The sequence below is a fragment of the Apostichopus japonicus genome, chromosome 21 (assembly GCF_037975245.1).
Source record: "Apostichopus japonicus isolate 1M-3 chromosome 21, ASM3797524v1, whole genome shotgun sequence".
In the NCBI taxonomy this organism is placed as follows: Eukaryota; Metazoa; Echinodermata; class Holothuroidea; order Aspidochirotida; family Stichopodidae; genus Apostichopus; species Apostichopus japonicus.
Genome location: NC_092581.1, coordinates 18,027,978 through 18,047,390, shown reverse-complemented (window position 1 = coordinate 18,047,390; position 19,413 = coordinate 18,027,978). Strand labels below are relative to the sequence as shown.

General features: G+C 37.3%; 1 protein-coding gene across 2 annotated transcripts in view; it reads right to left on the bottom strand.

Annotated features, from left to right (window-relative positions):
* The window catches only part of LOC139962518 (proto-oncogene tyrosine-protein kinase ROS-like), a 60,807-nt gene that overhangs the window by 4,778 nt on the left and 36,616 nt on the right, over window positions 1–19,413 (bottom strand). Inside the window, exons 18-40 of one of the 2 annotated variants that reach the window (XM_071962543.1) lie at window positions 18,891–19,084; window positions 17,961–18,081; window positions 16,870–17,108; window positions 16,209–16,272; window positions 15,287–15,477; window positions 14,392–14,597; window positions 13,614–13,882; window positions 12,973–13,140; window positions 11,977–12,164; window positions 10,872–11,022; window positions 10,488–10,690; window positions 9,432–9,635; window positions 8,307–8,517; window positions 7,848–7,956; window positions 6,826–7,025; window positions 5,525–5,605; window positions 5,042–5,168; window positions 3,760–3,919; window positions 2,964–3,028; window positions 2,598–2,825; window positions 1,277–1,483; window positions 865–999; window positions 181–311 (exon numbers count right to left, since the gene is read on the bottom strand). In XM_071962543.1, the coding sequence (XP_071818644.1) occupies window positions 181–311; window positions 865–999; window positions 1,277–1,483; window positions 2,598–2,825; window positions 2,964–3,028; window positions 3,760–3,919; window positions 5,042–5,168; window positions 5,525–5,605; window positions 6,826–7,025; window positions 7,848–7,956; window positions 8,307–8,517; window positions 9,432–9,635; window positions 10,488–10,690; window positions 10,872–11,022; window positions 11,977–12,164; window positions 12,973–13,140; window positions 13,614–13,882; window positions 14,392–14,597; window positions 15,287–15,477; window positions 16,209–16,272; window positions 16,870–17,108; window positions 17,961–18,081; window positions 18,891–19,084 (3,852 nt within the window). Of the gene's footprint in view, window positions 1–180; window positions 312–864; window positions 1,000–1,272; window positions 1,484–2,597; window positions 2,826–2,963; window positions 3,029–3,759; window positions 3,920–5,041; window positions 5,169–5,524; window positions 5,606–6,825; window positions 7,026–7,847; window positions 7,957–8,306; window positions 8,518–9,431; window positions 9,636–10,487; window positions 10,691–10,871; window positions 11,023–11,976; window positions 12,165–12,972; window positions 13,141–13,613; window positions 13,883–14,391; window positions 14,598–15,286; window positions 15,478–16,208; window positions 16,273–16,869; window positions 17,109–17,960; window positions 18,082–18,890; window positions 19,085–19,413 lie in introns of those variants that run through there. The other variant, XM_071962544.1, reaches the window with a different exon arrangement.

The following is a 19,413-nucleotide window of genomic DNA, read 5'->3' as shown; positions in this document are numbered from 1 at the left end:
ATTCTCAACAACTAATTTGCTTAGAAATAAATCACCAACTTATCTGATATTATGCATGTCCACCCCTACAACATCCCCCCCCCTTCCCACACCCTCATCCAACACTGTCTAACCCACCCAAACCCGATCGCAGTCCACTTAGAGCCACAAGCATTGCAATCAAGAGAGATAGAAGCTCACCTAAGAAAGCATCGTTATCATAGCCAGGGCCGTAAGATTTCCGGCGGAAGTTTTCACACCTGTCCAATATTATTAGGAACGACGGTCGAACCTTTGCTGACTTTTCCCAACATTTCATCATCAATGCATACCTGCATGGGAGACGATGGGGATAGAATTAAAGAAAGAGTAATATGCTTCATCTGGAAAATAAGAACTTTCTGAGAACAAGACAGAAGATCAAAGAGAGTTAATAAGACCACCTGGTTCATCTGGAGTTTTCTTCAGTAGCGTTAGGAATAAGTTAAACCGTAACTATCTAAAGAATAGAAACTTCTTAAAGTGGTGCCTCCTAATGTGCCCGCAGAAAAATGTGTTCGTCTTTTTGACGACAAAACTGGTACAATGAGGCACCTGTTATCTGAAGACAAAGATATGGTAGGTTGACCATGAGTGGTCTGCAAAGAGAGGACACATTCCATTACTTGATAGGGATCTGAAAGTAATATGACAAGGTTCTACTTATAGTAATCCTTGAAGTTATATAGAAATGGCACTGGATGGGCAGAGGGACAAAGTTGTGGGGGATAGGAAATTGTAAAGGCAAAGGAACTTGTATCAAATATGGGATCTATGCCACTTCACGTTTTGTGTTTTTTTCCTTTACCTTTTCTTCGACAGGTTTAGGATGAAAGTGATACTTACATATCGTCTACGCAATCCTGTGGTCGATCAAGTCTGCCGCCCTCTGTCACAAACTTTAAGACTTCAATGTTTGTCCTAGCTGGATAGGGTTGCTGACCAAATGTAAAGACTTCCCATACTAGAACACCAAAAGCCCTGTTAAGAGAAATAAAAGAAACTATATTGTTTCACCTTTTCACAAACTAATACCTTTGGAACGTTCAGCACAACTGCCCGATTTAGATGTGTGATTACCCGAGTTATCGGTTATTAGATATGTAATTAGATATGTTGATTACAGAACTGGTTTTTAAACCAATGCTAGGCAACAGACACTGTCAATACTGCCTTCTATTACTTTCTACAATTCATCTGTGTTACGAAAACAGCAAATAAAACCTCTTCTTAGGTTACCACCAAATGTCTCACTCACCAGATGTCCGAAGAATTTGTGAAGAGTCCATCGATAAGAGCCTCTGGCGCCATCCATCTGACCGGAAGGAGACCCTCGCCCTCCTTTCTGTAGTAGTCGCTCTTGTAAATATCTCGAGCCAGACCAAAATCACCAATTTTCACTATCCTACACTTGGCATCCTCGTAGCCCTTACAAGACACCAGACAATTTCGAGCAGCTAAATCTCTGCAAACAGAAAGCGAGATCATTGTTGTATAAAGTACAGCCCAAGCAGACATTCCCATATTAATTAAGGATATGAAACATGGTTACTCTAAAGGTAGATTACATGACGATAAATTACTGCAGACGTCTGGCTTTGTCAAAACATACCCGCTTCTTCATTACCTCACCTACCAAGACAATGGAACGCCCAAAGTCAACAGAGGGCGATGTCATATTGATCCTATGTAGTTCTGCAAAACTTCACAAGTTGCAGGCTACAACTGCAGACCATTACATTGTCGTGCATTTAACACAGTAGCACTGTATATACAATTACGTTTACAATCTTGTTTTTTATAATTTTTTGGAGATCTTTGGAAACATTTCCTAACTTTCAAGTCAGATCTAATTGTTTTAAGCACCTGTGAGTTCTAGAGTTCCTTTTTTTCATTTGGCCAAACTGCAAAGTGGAACCTTTGAACTAGTCCATCAACCTGTATGCTGGCTTCATTCCGAATGTTCACATGCTTGTCAGGTCCTTCACACCACAGCGTTCCTTTGATTCAGAGAAACGCTGGAAAGCCCCATTCCTGCCACATGCAAGATTGACACAACCATACCCACCTACTTCTGTACTAGTCACCAACTTAACCATCCTCCCCATCCCCCCAGCTCCACCATTCCCTGTAGCCACCACAATCATATCCATCAGAACCGTACCACCACCATAACAAACATGACAAGTTTATCACACAAACTGACCTATCACAGACACACACTTACCAATTACCATTAAAACCTTTGCCATTTACAACCATACTCACCACACACTAACCATAACATTTCCAAATCTTACCACTCACAACCGTACTTATCATTATGATCTTACCTGTGTACAAAATGCATCTCCTCCAGATATTTACATCCTCTGGCTACATCACTCACAACGGTACTTATCATCATGATCTTACCTGTGTACAAAATGCATCTCCTCCAGATATTTACATCCTCTGGCTACATCACTCACAACGGTACTTATCATCATGATCTTACCTGTGTACAAAATGCATCTCCTCCAGATATTTACATCCTCTGGCTACATCACTCACAACGGTACTTATCATCATGATCTTACCTGTGTACAAAATGCATCTCCTCCAGATATTTACATCCTCTGGCTACATCAGTCACGATATCCACTAGGTCTGCCTCTGATAGATTAGGATTAGTCTCCTGTGTGGACCGAGCAGCCCTGAGGTAGGTCAGGAGATCCCCTCCTTCCATCAACTCTAAAATAAGGTACTGAGGATCGTTATCCAGACATACCCCAAGCAGGCTTATGATATTAGCGTGATGGAAATTACTGAAATGTAGAAAGGAAGTATTTTCAATGTTTTTTTCTTTATAATACTACTTATTTTCTCTGTAGCATTGCATATAAAGTTCTTGATTAATTAAATTCTTTATTATTTATTCATAATTTAGCAAGTTGTATCTTTACCTCATAAGGATTGCTTCTTTCAGAAAATCTTCCTTCTCCTCATCAGTTGACCCTTTCTTCAAAGTCTGTCAAAACAAAATGCAAAATAACAAGACTTGAAAGAAGAAAAAAACTAAGAATAAATGAAAACAACGAGAATTTATGAAACGTACACAAAGATGATGCTATGAACAAATTATAATGTTGATATCTCAGTAGTGTAATATTATTATTAATGATATACTAGTATTATATAGTGATACAATATACCATATCTTGACACTATGTATCATACAGACGATATCATATTTGATGCTATCTATATATCACATATACAAATACACTCTATATTATATATTGATAACATATTGATATTACTTATTGACATTTTATTGATATTATACACACAGATACAAATTTAAACCAGAGTATTAAATACTGATACCATATATTCATACTTTTCATCCATTAAATTTATATTTGTCCCTCCACTGTTTATCTCCTACCTCTCATCTTCCCCTGTTGATTTCTTTGTTTCTTCTCTCCATCCCTTGTCTACTAATCCCCTTACATCTATCTCTTTGTGTTCACCATGCTCATTAACCTGTCTGTATTCTATGCGTGTTTTTGTCCCTTCTGTTACTGTTACTTGTCATGCAGCCTTTGAAGAAGATCCTGCTAGGGTCGAAACGTCAGGCCAACTTACTTTTACACATTCTCCTACACAGGCTCTCTAGTGGATAAGCAGTTTGCTAACAGTTTTATTTATATATTTATACCGACACAACTTACAACCAGAGTACCATTTTGTACTTACCTTGACCGCTACTTTAGTTTTGCCGGAAGTCTCAGTCAATATATTCAGTGCCACACCCTCAAAGACCTCTCCAAATGCACCACTGCCCAAGAAAGTCAACAGCTTTAGACGCTCTCGAGCAAACAGAGGCAGCTTGGCCTCCTTGCCATCTGCTGTAGTTCTGAAAATTCAAGTCGAGAAGTTCATACTTATTTAATTTTCATTAATGTGACATATCAAAGCTAAATATTTATTGTAAAGATCAGTTGTTGAAGCTCGGCGTGATACACCAGACATTTCTGTATAAATATGACCATTGTCGAAGAGGATATTTCATAAATTTGTTATGGCATAGGGATTCCCTATGTGCTGATAAAACTTAAGTACGAGTCAAAGTATCTTGTCCATTGTTTATTACAACTCAATCTGATATTTCTTGACATCAATCACAGCCAATCCTTACAATAATGAATTTAACACCTATTTTGTTTCATAAAGGTGTGGTTCATTTTGAGGAGTGGAATGGAGGGGGGGGGGAGGGGTGAGGGAATTCCAATATGAAATCCATAATCCATGGGGGAAAAAAATGAGATGCTTTAAAGTAACATATAAACACACTAACATGATGTAGCACAGTCTTAGAAAAACATTAATATTTTTGCATAAATTATTCAAATGATAAAATACTAGGCAAAAAATCACAAATGCATGTACTACAATTTAACAAAGGCTATATGTCACAATACAAACAGAGCATCCTTGTAACTGACATCTAATATACATGTACAAACACCCTGTTGAGTACTCACTATCTCCATGACTACACTCTATCTCCATGACTAATATACATGTACAAACACCCTGTTGAGTACTCACTATCTCCATGACTACACTCTATCTCCATGACTAATATACATTTACAAACCACCCTGTTGAGTACTTACTATCTCCATGACTACACTCTATCTCCATGACTACACTCTATCTCCATGACTAATATACATTTACAGACTACCCTGTTGAGTACTCACTATCTCCATGACTACACTCTACTTCCATGACTACACTCTATCTCCATGACTAATTAACATTTACAAACCACCCTGTTGAGTGCTCACTACCTCCATGATTACTATCTCCATGACTAATATACATTTACAAACCACCCTGGTGAGTACTCACTATCTCCATGACTACACTCTATCTCCATGACTACACTATCTTGACTGTATTCATACCACAGAAATGAGACAAACATCACAAAGGAAGCTGAAATATTACTAGCGTGAATACAGGAACTCACGTGAGCGCATACAGTTGATTGCCCTCCATGGTGGTAGGATAATCCCTCAATGTAGCCAGCTCTGTATCAGCATGGTATGTGACAGGTCCACCAAAGTTTCTATTCTTCTCTTCTTTTCTTCTGATAACTGTACAAGTTGAGATAAAAGCCAGATGTAAGTTACTGGTCATTCTTGTCATTACATTGAAAAAAGGGAAGGGGAATGGGTGGTTGAGAGGATTTATATAAAATATGACAAAAATCCTTGATTTTTTTAATTTATTGCTTTAACCGTGAAATTGGATAGGGTTCCAAATTTGCTTTTGGCGATGATTAAAATATGTTCCCACTTTTCATTTTCCAAATCATACTTTTGCCTCTAGACTATCCTTTTTAAGGTTCTTTTTCTTTTAAATAGTAAATAGAAAAGCAAACAGTAGAAGGAAAAGTTGCAACTTTTTAAGAAATAAAATGGAAGGTGATATGAGAACGGACACTACTTACCACAGCAGATGACGAGGATGAGCAAAACTAGGATTACAACACCCCCAATCACAGCACCAATGATGATACCAATATTACTTCCTGTAGTAAGAGAAAAACGAAACATTACTCTCCTCATCTCACCACCAGATAGGTACCAGCGGGGTGTACAGCTCGAGTCGTCAGTGTAAATAATGCCAGACTTGACTAACATTTACAAATACATGAAAACATTAACACTGTATGCATAATGTATGCATACTGTGTACATGTATGCAAAACTGTATGCATAATTCAATATGCAATGTTTATTAATTCGTTTGGCATTGATCTCTTTCCACTTCTACTTAAAAGGGGGTGGGAAATAAATAAATAGAGAATGTTTCCTGGAAGTATAATTTGGAACAGTCACCATTTATTCGTTCTGTTCTGTCGCTGATACATCTACATATACTGAAATTTGTAATACATTTACAGATTCCCAGAATTTGCAGAACATCTTGTACTGTTAATGACGGTTGCTATGGGACTATATATTGACAGATATCAGTTTGATGATGTAATTATGTACTTCTACAATACAACTGAAAATCAATACAATATCTCATTGCTGCAAGAAGAGAGAAGAACTTTTACCAAAAGTGGACCTTCCCAATATCAGAAAATTATCTCAGAATATTTCAGTGATCTCTTTACAGCTTTTCCTTTTCACCTTTCAGATATACTCATCAATGAGCGAAAACTGTGCAGGTCACGAAAGACAACCCAATGGTTTCGAAAGCTGACGATGACTAAAACTTGCCACCCTTACAATCAATAACGTCTGTTCCAATACTTTAAAGGCATTGAAGACTCGCCCCAAACCGCGTGTGGCCATCTGAAAAATGAAACTTTTCATTGCCTGCAAGTGAACTTTTCTTCTTGTCGCTACAAAATGCAGACAGTAATGAAACGTGATTCCTTGTTATCTTTTATTTAGACCTAAGATGTCGCTGCTATGTACACTGTGTTGTGGGTACTGACCGTAGCTCCATGTATTGACTGTACACTAGTGTCTAATTACCGACGGTAGCAAGCTGTGTGTGTTATTTTCTGGGATCGATGGTGGTGTCTAACACTTCTGTTACACCTCATTCGAAACTAGGTCAGATTACCGGCATGAGACGTTTCTTTGTGCGCGAGTCTTCAATGCCTTTAACAATGACAATGAGAACACAAATGGCCGCACTCTTTCAACTCCACCAAAGGGAAAAATATCTACTCATGACTTTCTATAACAGCGAGAGGGAAAACACAGACAGCAACATCAGCGATATATTCACCTGGGTTTACTGGCAACTTCGTGTAGGGTTCACTATCTGGGCTGAACGATCCCGTTCCTACGTCGTTGCTTGCAGCTACACGATAAACAAACATGACGTCCTCTTCCAAGTTTATAGTCCAGGTTGTCTTGGTGCCGGTGTAAACTTGTTGCCAATCCCCTGTAGCTCTCTTTGCGACGTTAGCTCCCTCTGAAATTTCTCTGTAAAATATAGCGTAAATTATGTAACCCAACATTGTAGCTTACAGGAAACTTAGAATAAGAGGTTTGTAAAGTAATATACCACAGGTGAATTTTGTTTTTTTAAAAGACTTCTTTTAAATCAAGTTTGCTGTTCCAATAAAATTGTAAGGTGATACATATTCAGTACATTTGATACACTTGAAGTGAAACAAAGTTGTATAAATTTTTTACTAAAGTGTATGTCAAAATTATTCTAACTGGGAAATTTTTCTACATTTTGTCAAGCTAACTCAGACACTGTAAAATCAATCAATTTGTATTCCTCTGGAAAGAACACATCCCCGAGAAATTTCCCACTACTTGCTTAACATGCTGAAATTGGTAAGTTTTATTCCTTTTAAGCATTAATTAATATTAATCGAGGATCATCATGATTTTAATATACATGTTTCATCAGGTTAGTGTTTTCAACTATTCCAAACCTAAATTCTAATTAGTTTAAAATGCTGAGTAAAAGTTATCTAAATGAATGCCAGAAGTAAATCTATCTCAATACAAAATATCACCCACAGCGACTTACTTCCAGGGGTCTTACTCATAAATCCTTTAATTTAGTGTTTTTTGAAGATTATCTTTTAAATTTACAATACATAAATTGCTTGTCCCAGTATGGGTCAGTCATACAAAGCATATAAAAAAATATTTATATATACATCATTTATGTACATGTGGCTTCCAAGATTCAACACTGACGAACTAACTGCATCCCATTAAGAGTGCAAGGTCCATATAACAAACATGACAATATTTCATTTTCTTCAAATAATATTATTAACTCACTTGGCTTCTAGGGTGTAGTTCAGCGTGCCCGGTCCTCTCCTCTCCGGTTGTGACCAACTGACGACATCATTCTCTACTTCCAAGTCTGTTATTACACCAGGAGCATCTCCTATGTACAGAAGCAAAAAGCTTTGTCAAATTGTTATTGCAATGTCAAGCAATACAATGCTATGCCTTACATTGAATACAATACAACACAATGCAATAAAATGCCATACAATACAATGCAATAGAACAAAATATGTACATAACCCTCTGCACCAGAAAACAGAGGGTGCTAATGGGGGAGGAGAAAGCACCCAATGCCACACTACGATCTTTCTAGTATAAACAAAATCCTGTTACAAACTGAGAAGTCTTGGATGATCAAGAAATATAAATCAATAATAGCAACCAAGAAATAGAATACAATGATAAAAAAAAGTAAGATAACTTGGAGAACCAAAAAATGTAACAAACCTTCAGTCATTTCATCAATCATGATGTCTGATGGAGAAACTACATTATTATACCATATGCCAGAAGTATACTGTGCTTGTAGTTGGATCTCATAGGTGCTGTACGGTCTCAGCGGTTCCGTCACTGATCCTATCGTTGTACAGTATTCTAATGCAGGTTCTGGCGTGACCTGTTCTTCTGGTCCTGTGGTGAAAGCAGACTCCTCCGATTCCTGAAACAGAGAAATGGATGAAGATTGGTGAATGTATGTAGCAAAAGAACCTTGACACTAAATTCTGTGTTAATTACTTCAATCAGAATTCAAAAGTTTTGTTTTCAAGAAAGCGATGACAATAGGCAATTTTTTTTTTTTCAGCAATATTTGTTTGATATAATGAAACAGAACATTACAGTGTTTCCTTTGAATTGAGAGATATATCCTGTGATTATCAGAAGAGCAGAAAATAAACATTTCAAAATTGTCGTCGCCAAACAAGAATTACGAGTAAAGTAAAATGCTGTTATGCATCGACTGAACCTTGTATCATAGGAATCTCAGCAATGCCCTAAATCAACAGAGTGCACCTGTCGTATTGGTACTTCCTAGTTGACAAGCTGCAGTCTCCGAAATCACTGAAAATTCCTTGGAGCTATAGCTGACGGACACTTCTGGGCAAAGTACGTGCGCACATTCCTTTTTTTCAAACTTTTTATAAATGTTCATGTAGTTTTTAAATTTGTTCACAATGCCACTATGAAAAGTGTCCAGATGACAACATCCTGAAGATTGACTCAAGTTCTTGAGAGCTTTAATTGCTCATTATCCTTCAGTTGCTGAGAAATTCGCGGCAACTGTCCTAGTATTATATTATACTTGGTAGGTAGGTCCGAAAATTTTTTGCTGAACAAGTCAAAATACTTTTTTAAGAAACTCATTTCATCATTCATGAGGTTGAATGCCATCCTGAAGCAACTTTAATAAAATTTCGACCAATACGAGGACTAATGGGGTACAGAAGAACTACACACAGTATGTAGGATGGCCCACTACTCCCAGTTAGAACGATATGTAACATAATCATAGGCTAGGCAAATAAGATCACCTCGCAGTAACAAACCAGTGAGTCGTTTATTCTGACTACTTACATCTGAAACAGGTGAGTTTATAAATCTATGTTCAAGTCTGTATTTCTGAATACTGCCATCTCCTGCTGACGTCCAGCATACTTCGATACTGTAGTGAGTGCTGCTATCGCGATATATGTCGTTGGGTCTTTCAAATGTAGTACCTTCTAGTGGCGCCGAAATTCCTTGATCAACACTTTTGGCATTATCGTGATTAACACGGACCTGTTGGTTGTTGAATAAAATGTATAATATTGCTACACAGAAGTGAACTGGTATGTTAAAGGTCAAGTTTTGGCCACAAAAAATATGCTACAAAACTCAAATTGACGATCTGTTCAAACTTCAGATTAAAGATATTTCCAAGCAAAACTACAAAGCATTTCAAGAAATGCAAAGACATTTCACTGTCTAGCTAGGATTAATTTGGAATGTCAGAACCTTTTTAAACTTGATCAGTCCAATTTTGCAAAGAATATAAATAACTTCAATAATTTGAGAGTTATAAAAGTGCCATCCAATTTTACCTAACTCAGGAATGTGCTCAGGAATATTTGAGTGCCATGCGAATTTGTACGGTAGTGTGAACCACACCCTGGAGGAGGGGGTCTCAGGAATGGGCGGTCCCCCCCCCCACCCGTTGGAAAATGTTTGCCTATGAAATATGCTAAGATGGCAATGGTGCTATCTTTTCTATTCTGGAGCTAACGGCTATGCTCAGTATTCAACTATTTTAGTAAGGGTTTAATTTGTTAAATTAATCATCAAAAATATAGTCTCCGTCGGAAATGTTTAAAATACTCTTATTTTCCTGGGCGGTATTTCAGGACTGCCGAGACCCAGCCGCCCACCACCACCCGTCATGAGCACATCCCTGCTGACTACTTTTAAGTACTTGAAACAATATTTGATATTTTCATAGCCCTCAAATTATATGTATCCACTTTTAATACTCAATAATTATGGGGTGTCAATTGGGACGTCAAACATAAATCAGGAAACGGCAACGGACACTTGATCCTTCCATCAGGTGTTTGTTTTATCAGTCTCATGATGTAAACATCCCCAAACAATTACCTTAAACGTGTATGTTGTTCCAGCATTTAGTCCTGTAATCTCTGCAGAAGTATCCTTGGTAGTTTCAATGACAACATCGTCTCTTTTGACTTCGTACACCAAAGAATCCTGTGGGCCGTTTAGCTCTTCTGGTTCATCCCATGACAAAGCGGCCTGATCATAAGACAGTGCAGCAAACATTACATTTCTTGGAGCAGAAGGAACTGCGAGAGAAAAAAAATTATGAAAGAATCAACTGAGGTTTAAAATTTCAAACATTGAAGGAGAGAGAGAAAATAAAGCGGTTTCTTTGAATTCCAAGAAATATTTGGTCATATTGGGCTTGTTTGACAGAAGCAAGCTAAAGTTATTCTAAATTGTCTGGAGAGAGTGAAAATTACCCACCTCCTACCCAGGTCTTGTAGGTGACTGGATCACTGGTCAAGTTGCTAGACTGGTCATCAGAGGTATACTTATTGGCTACCATAAGAAGTAAACAATAATCTGTGTATGGTTCAAAGTTATCCAAGATCACTGTCAGATCTGTGGTTTCCACCTAGAAGAAAACAAAAGCAGTTTTTCTTTTAATGTAAATACATTTTCCATTTTCTAAAAGTTTCTAAAAAAAAAGTTTCTTCAAAAAAAAAAGTTTCTTCAAAAAAAAAAGTTTCTAAACATTTTTTTTCTAAAAGTGTGAAGCATGTTTCATTCAATTTTGCAAACCAGTTGCTGTCATCCTTGCAAATTACTGAATTCATCACAGAGTATGGCTGCAAGAAGGCAACTTTAAAATTTAATAAGCGACAAATGTTGACCTTACCGTAGATTACACCAGGAGGTTGAACGATTATGACTAGGACTTTGTCAGAGGCTGACTAAATTAAATTTAAATTAAATTTGTACAGTAACATTTGATTATAACATTTACTAGTAACTGTTTAATGTGAGATTTAGGCAACTTGCAATCCAACAGTGCACATAACATACACATATTGATGCTGTTTGACTACTTGTGTGGCCACTTTAATGGATAACTTTCTGCCAAACTGCCAAAAGTAAAATACCAGGTGCAACTATAGAAGAGGTAAGACCTATGGATACTACATAATAATTACTGTGTAACTATTGTCCTGTGTATACTTCACATTGTTTTACATTTTCACATTCCCGGATGCTTTGCCACAATGAACAAATCAATGTAAAGTGAATTTATGTTATTTTCCCCCACTAACAATCACAGCGACATTCCTGGTGACCTCTGGCTTCCGTCAGCCCACACATGTACTCCTAACAGTCTATTACTCATGATCCCAGTCATGAATAGCAATGATAGTTACCACTAGAGTTTGAACAATACTTCAGAAATCATTAAATCAATCCAAAAATTGTTTTTATAGTGAGTAACACAGAGCTAGCGGTAGTGTTAGAGAAAGGGGGGAGGGGAAGGCGTAAGGGTGAAGGTCGGAAGCTTAAAAGTATCTTGTATGTATAGAGAGCGCTAAACACAAACCGAATCTCCTTCATCAAAACCACTGCAGTTAGATGCGTACAGGACTGTGTAGACAGGTGCAGCTAGGCTGACCGAACCACAAATGGAGTTAGTAGACACTGGTTCTATCTGCAAATGTAGACTGTTAGCAAAGGCCTCTGTCAACGAGGGTTCTGTAATCGGCCCTGCTGGGATTAAGCAATCTGGATCTGAAAGTTAATGAGGAGAAAAGACAGATATGAGGAGATGTAATTGAAATTCTTTGTTCTCAGAGATGTAAAACTGATTTCATCATCAGGTAAGGGCCAATAACCGACTCATTTTATACGAGAACCTTTGCGAAATCTCGTACCTTGCAAGTCGCTCCCGCAGGTTAAGTCTGAACTGCCGCAAATGAGCGGTCACCTTATAGCGCTATTGTTGCAACCCACAATTCCTGCATGATAATGACTACAAAGGACCTCCAAAGAATGTTTCGCAGCGATGACATCAACCACAAAGGTTACAGTTCGAACTGAGTTGGCTATTGCTAACATAAGCTTGAAATCTTGCCACTGTTTTGAAGCTAGCTTGATATCTGCATGATAACTCAATAAGTCTCATGTACTCTTACTGTTTGGAAATATACTGCAATTTTTTTACCTGAGAATACTTCCCAATCACAACAAGGAATAATTAAGGGACATTTCTGCTTTTGAAATCACATTACCAGTTCTTACGAATGTAACCTATTAAAGATGAATTAGCAAGATAGAACATAAGAGAGCCTGCCACAATTTCAATATAACTAAAAAATATATTTTCTGAAAGGGATATTGATACTGGAATATGTGTGATTTTCAAATATCTGTCACATGAACCTCATGTGACAAACTGCCACATGCGTCATTTTGGGCATTTCTGACTCAAATTCTCTGTTACTGATGAGTTGAAACTGCATCTGGTTGCTGAGACCTATAAATACAAGCCTGAAAATTCTGGAAGAACAAATTGGTACAGTGATCTTATTAAACATACCAGGATATGGCTGCAGGTGCCTGCCGGTGGCGATTAACACTGTTGTATCGGACTCTTCGATCTGAAAATTCTCTCCTGTGGCTTTGTCGATGCTTGCCAACTTTTGCAGAGTTGAATTGGTCCAGTATAGTTTATCTTGATCCACAGTCATATAAGAGGCAGGAAGACCTGTCAGTGAGGAAAGAAAGAGAAGATGTTTTAAATTTTATATAATCATCTAAAAATTTGTGTATTTTGAAAGATCTGGAGTATTCAATAAAGCTGTGATATGAGTGAATTATACTATACCTCTACAATATTTTGTTTGGTTGATATTTACTTACCAACTCAAAACAACAGACTGTACATAACTGAATGATTATGAATTTCCCAGCTCAATTTTTGTGACTTTTGAATAACAATATTTCACTACATGTTTAACAGTATCTTAAAAAAACACAAAGAAAAGAGATGTTATTAAATATAAATCACTTATAAGATGATAACTATTCTTGTTATTTCCTTATTTCCTTTATTTTTGTCATTCCTGACAAAGAATTGAGAAACAGTTGAATTTAAAGTTATAAATATGCATCAGTAACAAAACAAGGTTAAACTTGAGCAATGAGCGAGAACACATTTTCTGCTGATTTTATTCACACCTGATTGAGTCTGAGTCGACGAATCAAAAAAGATATTCCCATTGCATCCATTTGAATCAGAAACCCAGATGTTATTGCTGTCTTTCTCGACGTAGTAAAGTCTACTCCGAGAACTGTTACTTGTGTCCAGAGCGAATGCACCAGCTATTGAGATGTTACAGCTTGAAACGTCACTTTGTCGTTTCCTCCTGGTCTGACCGGAACCATCTAATTGGTAGGACTTGAGGGTAGTACCCAGTGTGGCGTCAACTTCTGACCAAATCAGTAAGCTAGAGTATCAAAGTAATACAACACGGTAACAGACAGAATCATGTCAAGTTTAATAACTTTGGGTGAGATTAGCAAGTAAAATTTGAAGGTTTCCAGGGATGTGCTCAGGAATATTTGAGTGCCGGGCAGATTGTGCGGTAGTGTGATCCACACCCTGGGAGAGGGATCTCATACCCCTCCCCACTGGACAAATTTTGCACATGAAGTATGCTTAGGTGGTGCTATGTTTCCTATTCTGTGCCATGTATCCTCCCAGATTTTGGTTATGGTCAAATTTGTTAAATTATCATCAAAAAAGTGCCCGGCGGAGATGTTTATAAAACTGTTTGTGCTGGGCGGCACTCAGAACTGCTGGGCGCAGCCGCCTGGTGCCGCCCAGTGTGAGCACATCCCTGGGTTTCTATAATCAACTTTTGCAAAATTTTCGTTCCAACTGCTACACGAAGAAAAGATCATATGTAGTCGAAGATCTAATTCCTCATATTCAAGGAAGGAAGAACTTCCTTACTTGTCGTTTGGGCTGATGACAAGGCCTTCGATATCCCCATTAACAGAAACCGAGAGTGGTTCACGTTCCACTCCAAGAACCGTTTCCTCCTTGGTCAGGTCAAACATGTATATGCTTGTACCGACGGCATAGTAGAGTCTAAGCGAGATCCAATCCAATGTCACCGAATTTTGCTGGGGTTGGTCTTCGTTTATCAGGTTAAAAAGCTGCAAATTGAAAAGAAACATCAAACAGAGAGTCCCTTCAGCTACTCAGTAACACACCCAAAGACGGATAAGAATATGCCATTGAATATGAAGGTGATTGAATACACAAATATTTGTATTATACAGCATGTAAGTCCAAACTTTAAATTCCAGCAATGAACCTTAACATAAGGTGTGTTTGTAACATCAACAGAGACCCATTATGTACGATAATACATCATGGTGGGGAATCAAAAAATAAATGTAATGTAATGTAAATAAAATCTGATATCTTTAATCCTCTCTTTTTCCCTTCACTGTTTATCTCCTACCTTCCCTATTCCCCTGTTGCTTTCTTCTCTCCATTCCTTGTCTACTAATCCCCTTACATCTATCTCATTGTGTTCACCGTGCTCGTTAACCTGTCTGTATTCTGTGTGTTTTTGTCCCTTCTATTACTGTTACTTGTCATTTGGCCTCTGAAGAAGATCCTGCTAGGATCGAAACGTCAGGCCAACTTACTTTTACACATAAAATCTTATATAGCGCACTAAGCGTGTTGCATCTGTGGGCTTTACAAACAATCTAGAATATACAATGACATAAAACAGTAAATACATAAAACAGTAAATACATATACCATATACAGATATATACAGGAATATGAGATCGAAAAACGATTAAATAAATAAAAAGAATCAGACACTTACATTCCCCTTTGGCTCATCGCTTGACATCTTCTTCAGGATATTTCCGTAAAAGTAATACCAGGTTTGGCTTTCTGTATGATAGGTAACCACATCAGCTTCATCCGGACCGGGTGTTACCTCTCCAGTATCTCTGTCCACGATATCATATCCATCATCAATCGGAGACAGGAATGTTGGAGGAAATGTTGGAACTGTAACAGTCAAAACAACGCAAGATTTATAAAAAATGATGTGTGAATTTTTGTTTTTGGTATTTCACTTCTTTAAAAAATTACTATATAATATGGCATTACCAAACTAGCATATTTTACAAGTAAGGAACAAACAGAATAATGAAAAGAAACAAGAAAAACACCTCTCGATTAATCCCACCAACAGGATTCTTTTACTTAACATTATCATAACTGGTTACTCATGCCACCTTTTACTTAAATTTGTGTACTAAAATCTGAAATAGAATCTTTCAAACTATTACCAACTCTCGTCAGACACTGACACTGTTCCAAATTAAAAAAATTCTTAAAAAAATTTATACAGTTCTTCTGTTTCTAATACAAGTTTAAACTCTCATAATGAGCTTGAAGTTGGGATCCTAACAACAAAGCAAGAACAAGAAGTTTGCTGCTCCACATTCCCTGACTCTATCCTGTTGTTTATTTAATTAATAGACATGTTAAAGGAAAGGTTCACTATCTCTTGAAATCCTTGCCTGGCTTCACCCTCATCACTCAGAGAAAGGGGTTGAATAACTCAGTTTGTAAAGTCAAGGGCCTGAAGTCCTGCTGCTACTCGCTCAAGCTAGTAATGATTGTGCTCTTTACAAATTTACAGGCCTATAGTTTTTTTTTCTTTCTTCTTTTCTATGATGATAGGAGGAATTGTGGATAGCAAACATGTCTAAAATGGAAGAGCAAGACCTTACCATTCTTCGATCCGGACAACAATGGAGTTGCTACCCCTGTTCCTCCCTGAGTGACCCCAGCAACCTGGTAGTGATTATAAAATGAAGAAATAAATTTTGAGTTTCTAAAATGGATAGAAAAAGACTTCCATGTATGACTGAAGGGTGGCCAGTAACACTAACATGAAGGTGTTCAACAAAGGGATTTCTCAAAAAAGTAAAACGATGATAAATAGTAACTAAAAAATGTGTTAATACCATTCTTAATTCATCCCCACTCAATGAAACATTAGCATGCCATGGTTAAACGGTTACAGTGATGACGCCTGATACAAGGTCGTTGGGCTTTTGGTTAGGAGAGTCACTTTGATAACCAACATGTCGCCTAGTAACCTCTAAAAGGTCATCGTTGATCACCATCATATGATAAATAAAATGAATTATTACCACTTTCAAAGAATTATCACCCAGTGAAAAGTTATACTAATGTTACATTCCTTAATGTCCTTGAGGACCTCCAGGTGCTGAGCTGATTTTCGACACTTTTGGTAACCTTCGGTATTCAAAAATTGGAGCTGTGATCACCTTTAACTGAGGGATGGTGTACAGGTATATTGGTATGCATATAAATAGTACACCTCATGAATATTTAAAAAATTAACCAAACGTGACATCAACAAACCTGAAAAAAATATGTATCCGTTGTAGATAACGTCCGTGTAAATTCAAATGTGGTGCTAGCGACATCTTCTCCCACTAAGCTGTTTCTATCAGTACCCCAGTACACGATATATTTGTCTAAGATTCCGTTTGTGTCCAACTCTTTCTCCCAACGAAATACCGCGGTGAATTCTGATTCTCCAGTCATGATATCATAATCTTCATTGATGAACAGTCTTTCATTTTGTGGTACAGTGGGTGCTGTAAGTATAAATTAAGGGAAGAACAAAACTGATGACTAAACAAATTGAACATGTGTGTATGCATGAGGACCTGAACATAGGAAAAATATAGAAAAACATAGGAACATAGGAAAGTCCTCAGAAGTCATTTGAATAGAATCACCATGTCCTCAGAAGGGTTCTACTGTTAAAGTGAAAACGTGGGTACCAAAAAAGTATGCACATCATACAAAAGATAATTTTTTTGATGTCATGTTCTTCTTGGATTTGACCGATGGAAAACACAATGGCATTCTCAATGTGTATGTAAAACACACATGTGAGTGTGTGTTTGGATGTCAGTGGCACAGATCATAACAGAATACACACAAAAGCTTAAAAAGATATTAATTGTTATCAAATCCAACATACATTTGTAACTGTTAGTTTCATTAAGAGCATCTAGAACTATATTATGACAAGAAGTTTTAAAGAAAAACATTTTACCAATTTTTACTTTACTTTGAAAGGATGTCTGCTTCACAATTATAATTATTATTTAGACTTACCATAACACAAGCATGATTTAATGAACTTTCTTTAATTTAATTGATCTGCTGTAAGCGCCATTAAGCCCAGATTTGCTCTTAGATGTACCTGCCATGGGTGACCTTAAACTCATGCTAGCAATTTTGTAGTGCCATGGATGAGGTTAGGCTCCAGCTATCTTTTGTTTGACCTGCCAGAGGGGATGAGAAACCAGGTTTGGCTCTTCGTTTACATACCGTAGATGAAACATATTGCCTAGGCTAGCTTTCTAGTTTGAACCTGATATATTAAATGCTACACCTAGGCTAGCTTTCATTTCAGCCTATCATGGCATTTGTTTTACCTGCCATAGGTGACGTTAGCATCTGGGTTGCAGCAGCTGAAACATGCCAGTAGGTAAAAGCAGACACTTCAACAGTCATATCGATAAATGGCTCCAATTCTGTTATTCTAACTTCATTTTCCTGGTAATACGAGAGAGAAAGACCAGATAGAGACATTTAACACTCATTTCTTTGCAATACTAATATTCTACAGGAATTTAACTTGAATTAAGACATTGTGCACTAACATGGCAATGGTTCACACCATTCACCAGCACGAAGATATGTTACAATAACATGGAAAACACAAGATTTCATAGCATCACTAGGGGGTGAAACCTTTAACTTTCCCTTTCTTTTTCCTCTCTTACTTTCATGGTGAATGAGGACAGTGTTCACACTGAAGCCAACACCAGTATTAGGTCATGTTTGAAAATTTCAATTCTGGCAAATCCCAACTCATTAATAGAAAAAAACAAATTTGTAATAAATAAAGACAACCACTGAAAGTTCAAGCATATGTGGCTTGATGATAATCACGGTTTGACTTGCTCAAGACTTTGTGTGTTTGTGATTTGCAGGAACATTAAAACATGTGACATTTCCCCAATAAAACATTTTCTGAGCTGTTTACAGCAGTTGTTCACCAGGTCACAACAGCACTTAGAGATAGTGCTATGGTCTTGCAGATAAAGGTCAGATATAAGAATGCTAATAACATATAGATATAAATCTAAGGGTGACTTCGGTCAGCTTTGATAAGCCAATGATGGCTTCTTCGCGAGTTCCTGCTTGCAGGAGGATCTAAAATACATACATACATACACCCATACATACATACATATATACCACACTTATGTCAAAAGCAAAGAAAAAGGTCTCTCTTGCTAGCTTTATGTAACGACCCCGTTCAAACTTTCTTGAAGAAATTTATTTGAAGATCAAATCACCCTTTGGACTGTGTCATATCTGTAGGATGAATCTGCACTGGTAATGAGTACGCGATACCACACCACATCATGGTCTACCTCTGGACTGTCTGACCATTTCACTGTAAAGTTATCCCACACCCCTCCAGAGGCTATGACAATGTCAGTAGGATTGATAGTGTTTGGTCTAACATTTGGAGCTTTGTTGAATCCATCTGTAAAAGCAAGAGATGTAGGTTATAAGCAATTATTGTTTTCACCAGTTGTATGGTAGCTGCCTGCATACCATAGCCTATGTAATATCTCAGTATGGAATTTGCATATCATAGCCTATGCAATCTCTCTACATCAGCATACATATTTCAAAGTAACTACATATGACTATTTTATGTTGAATCTGTTTGATTCTTTTAATAATTGCCTAAAGTTTATCGGGCTAAAACCCTGCTATCCGACTAGTCAAACTCACCAATCAGGTCACTCTGTTGACCTGAAGTTAAACACAAAATTAGTATTTTTGAAAATAGAATTCAATTTCATGACT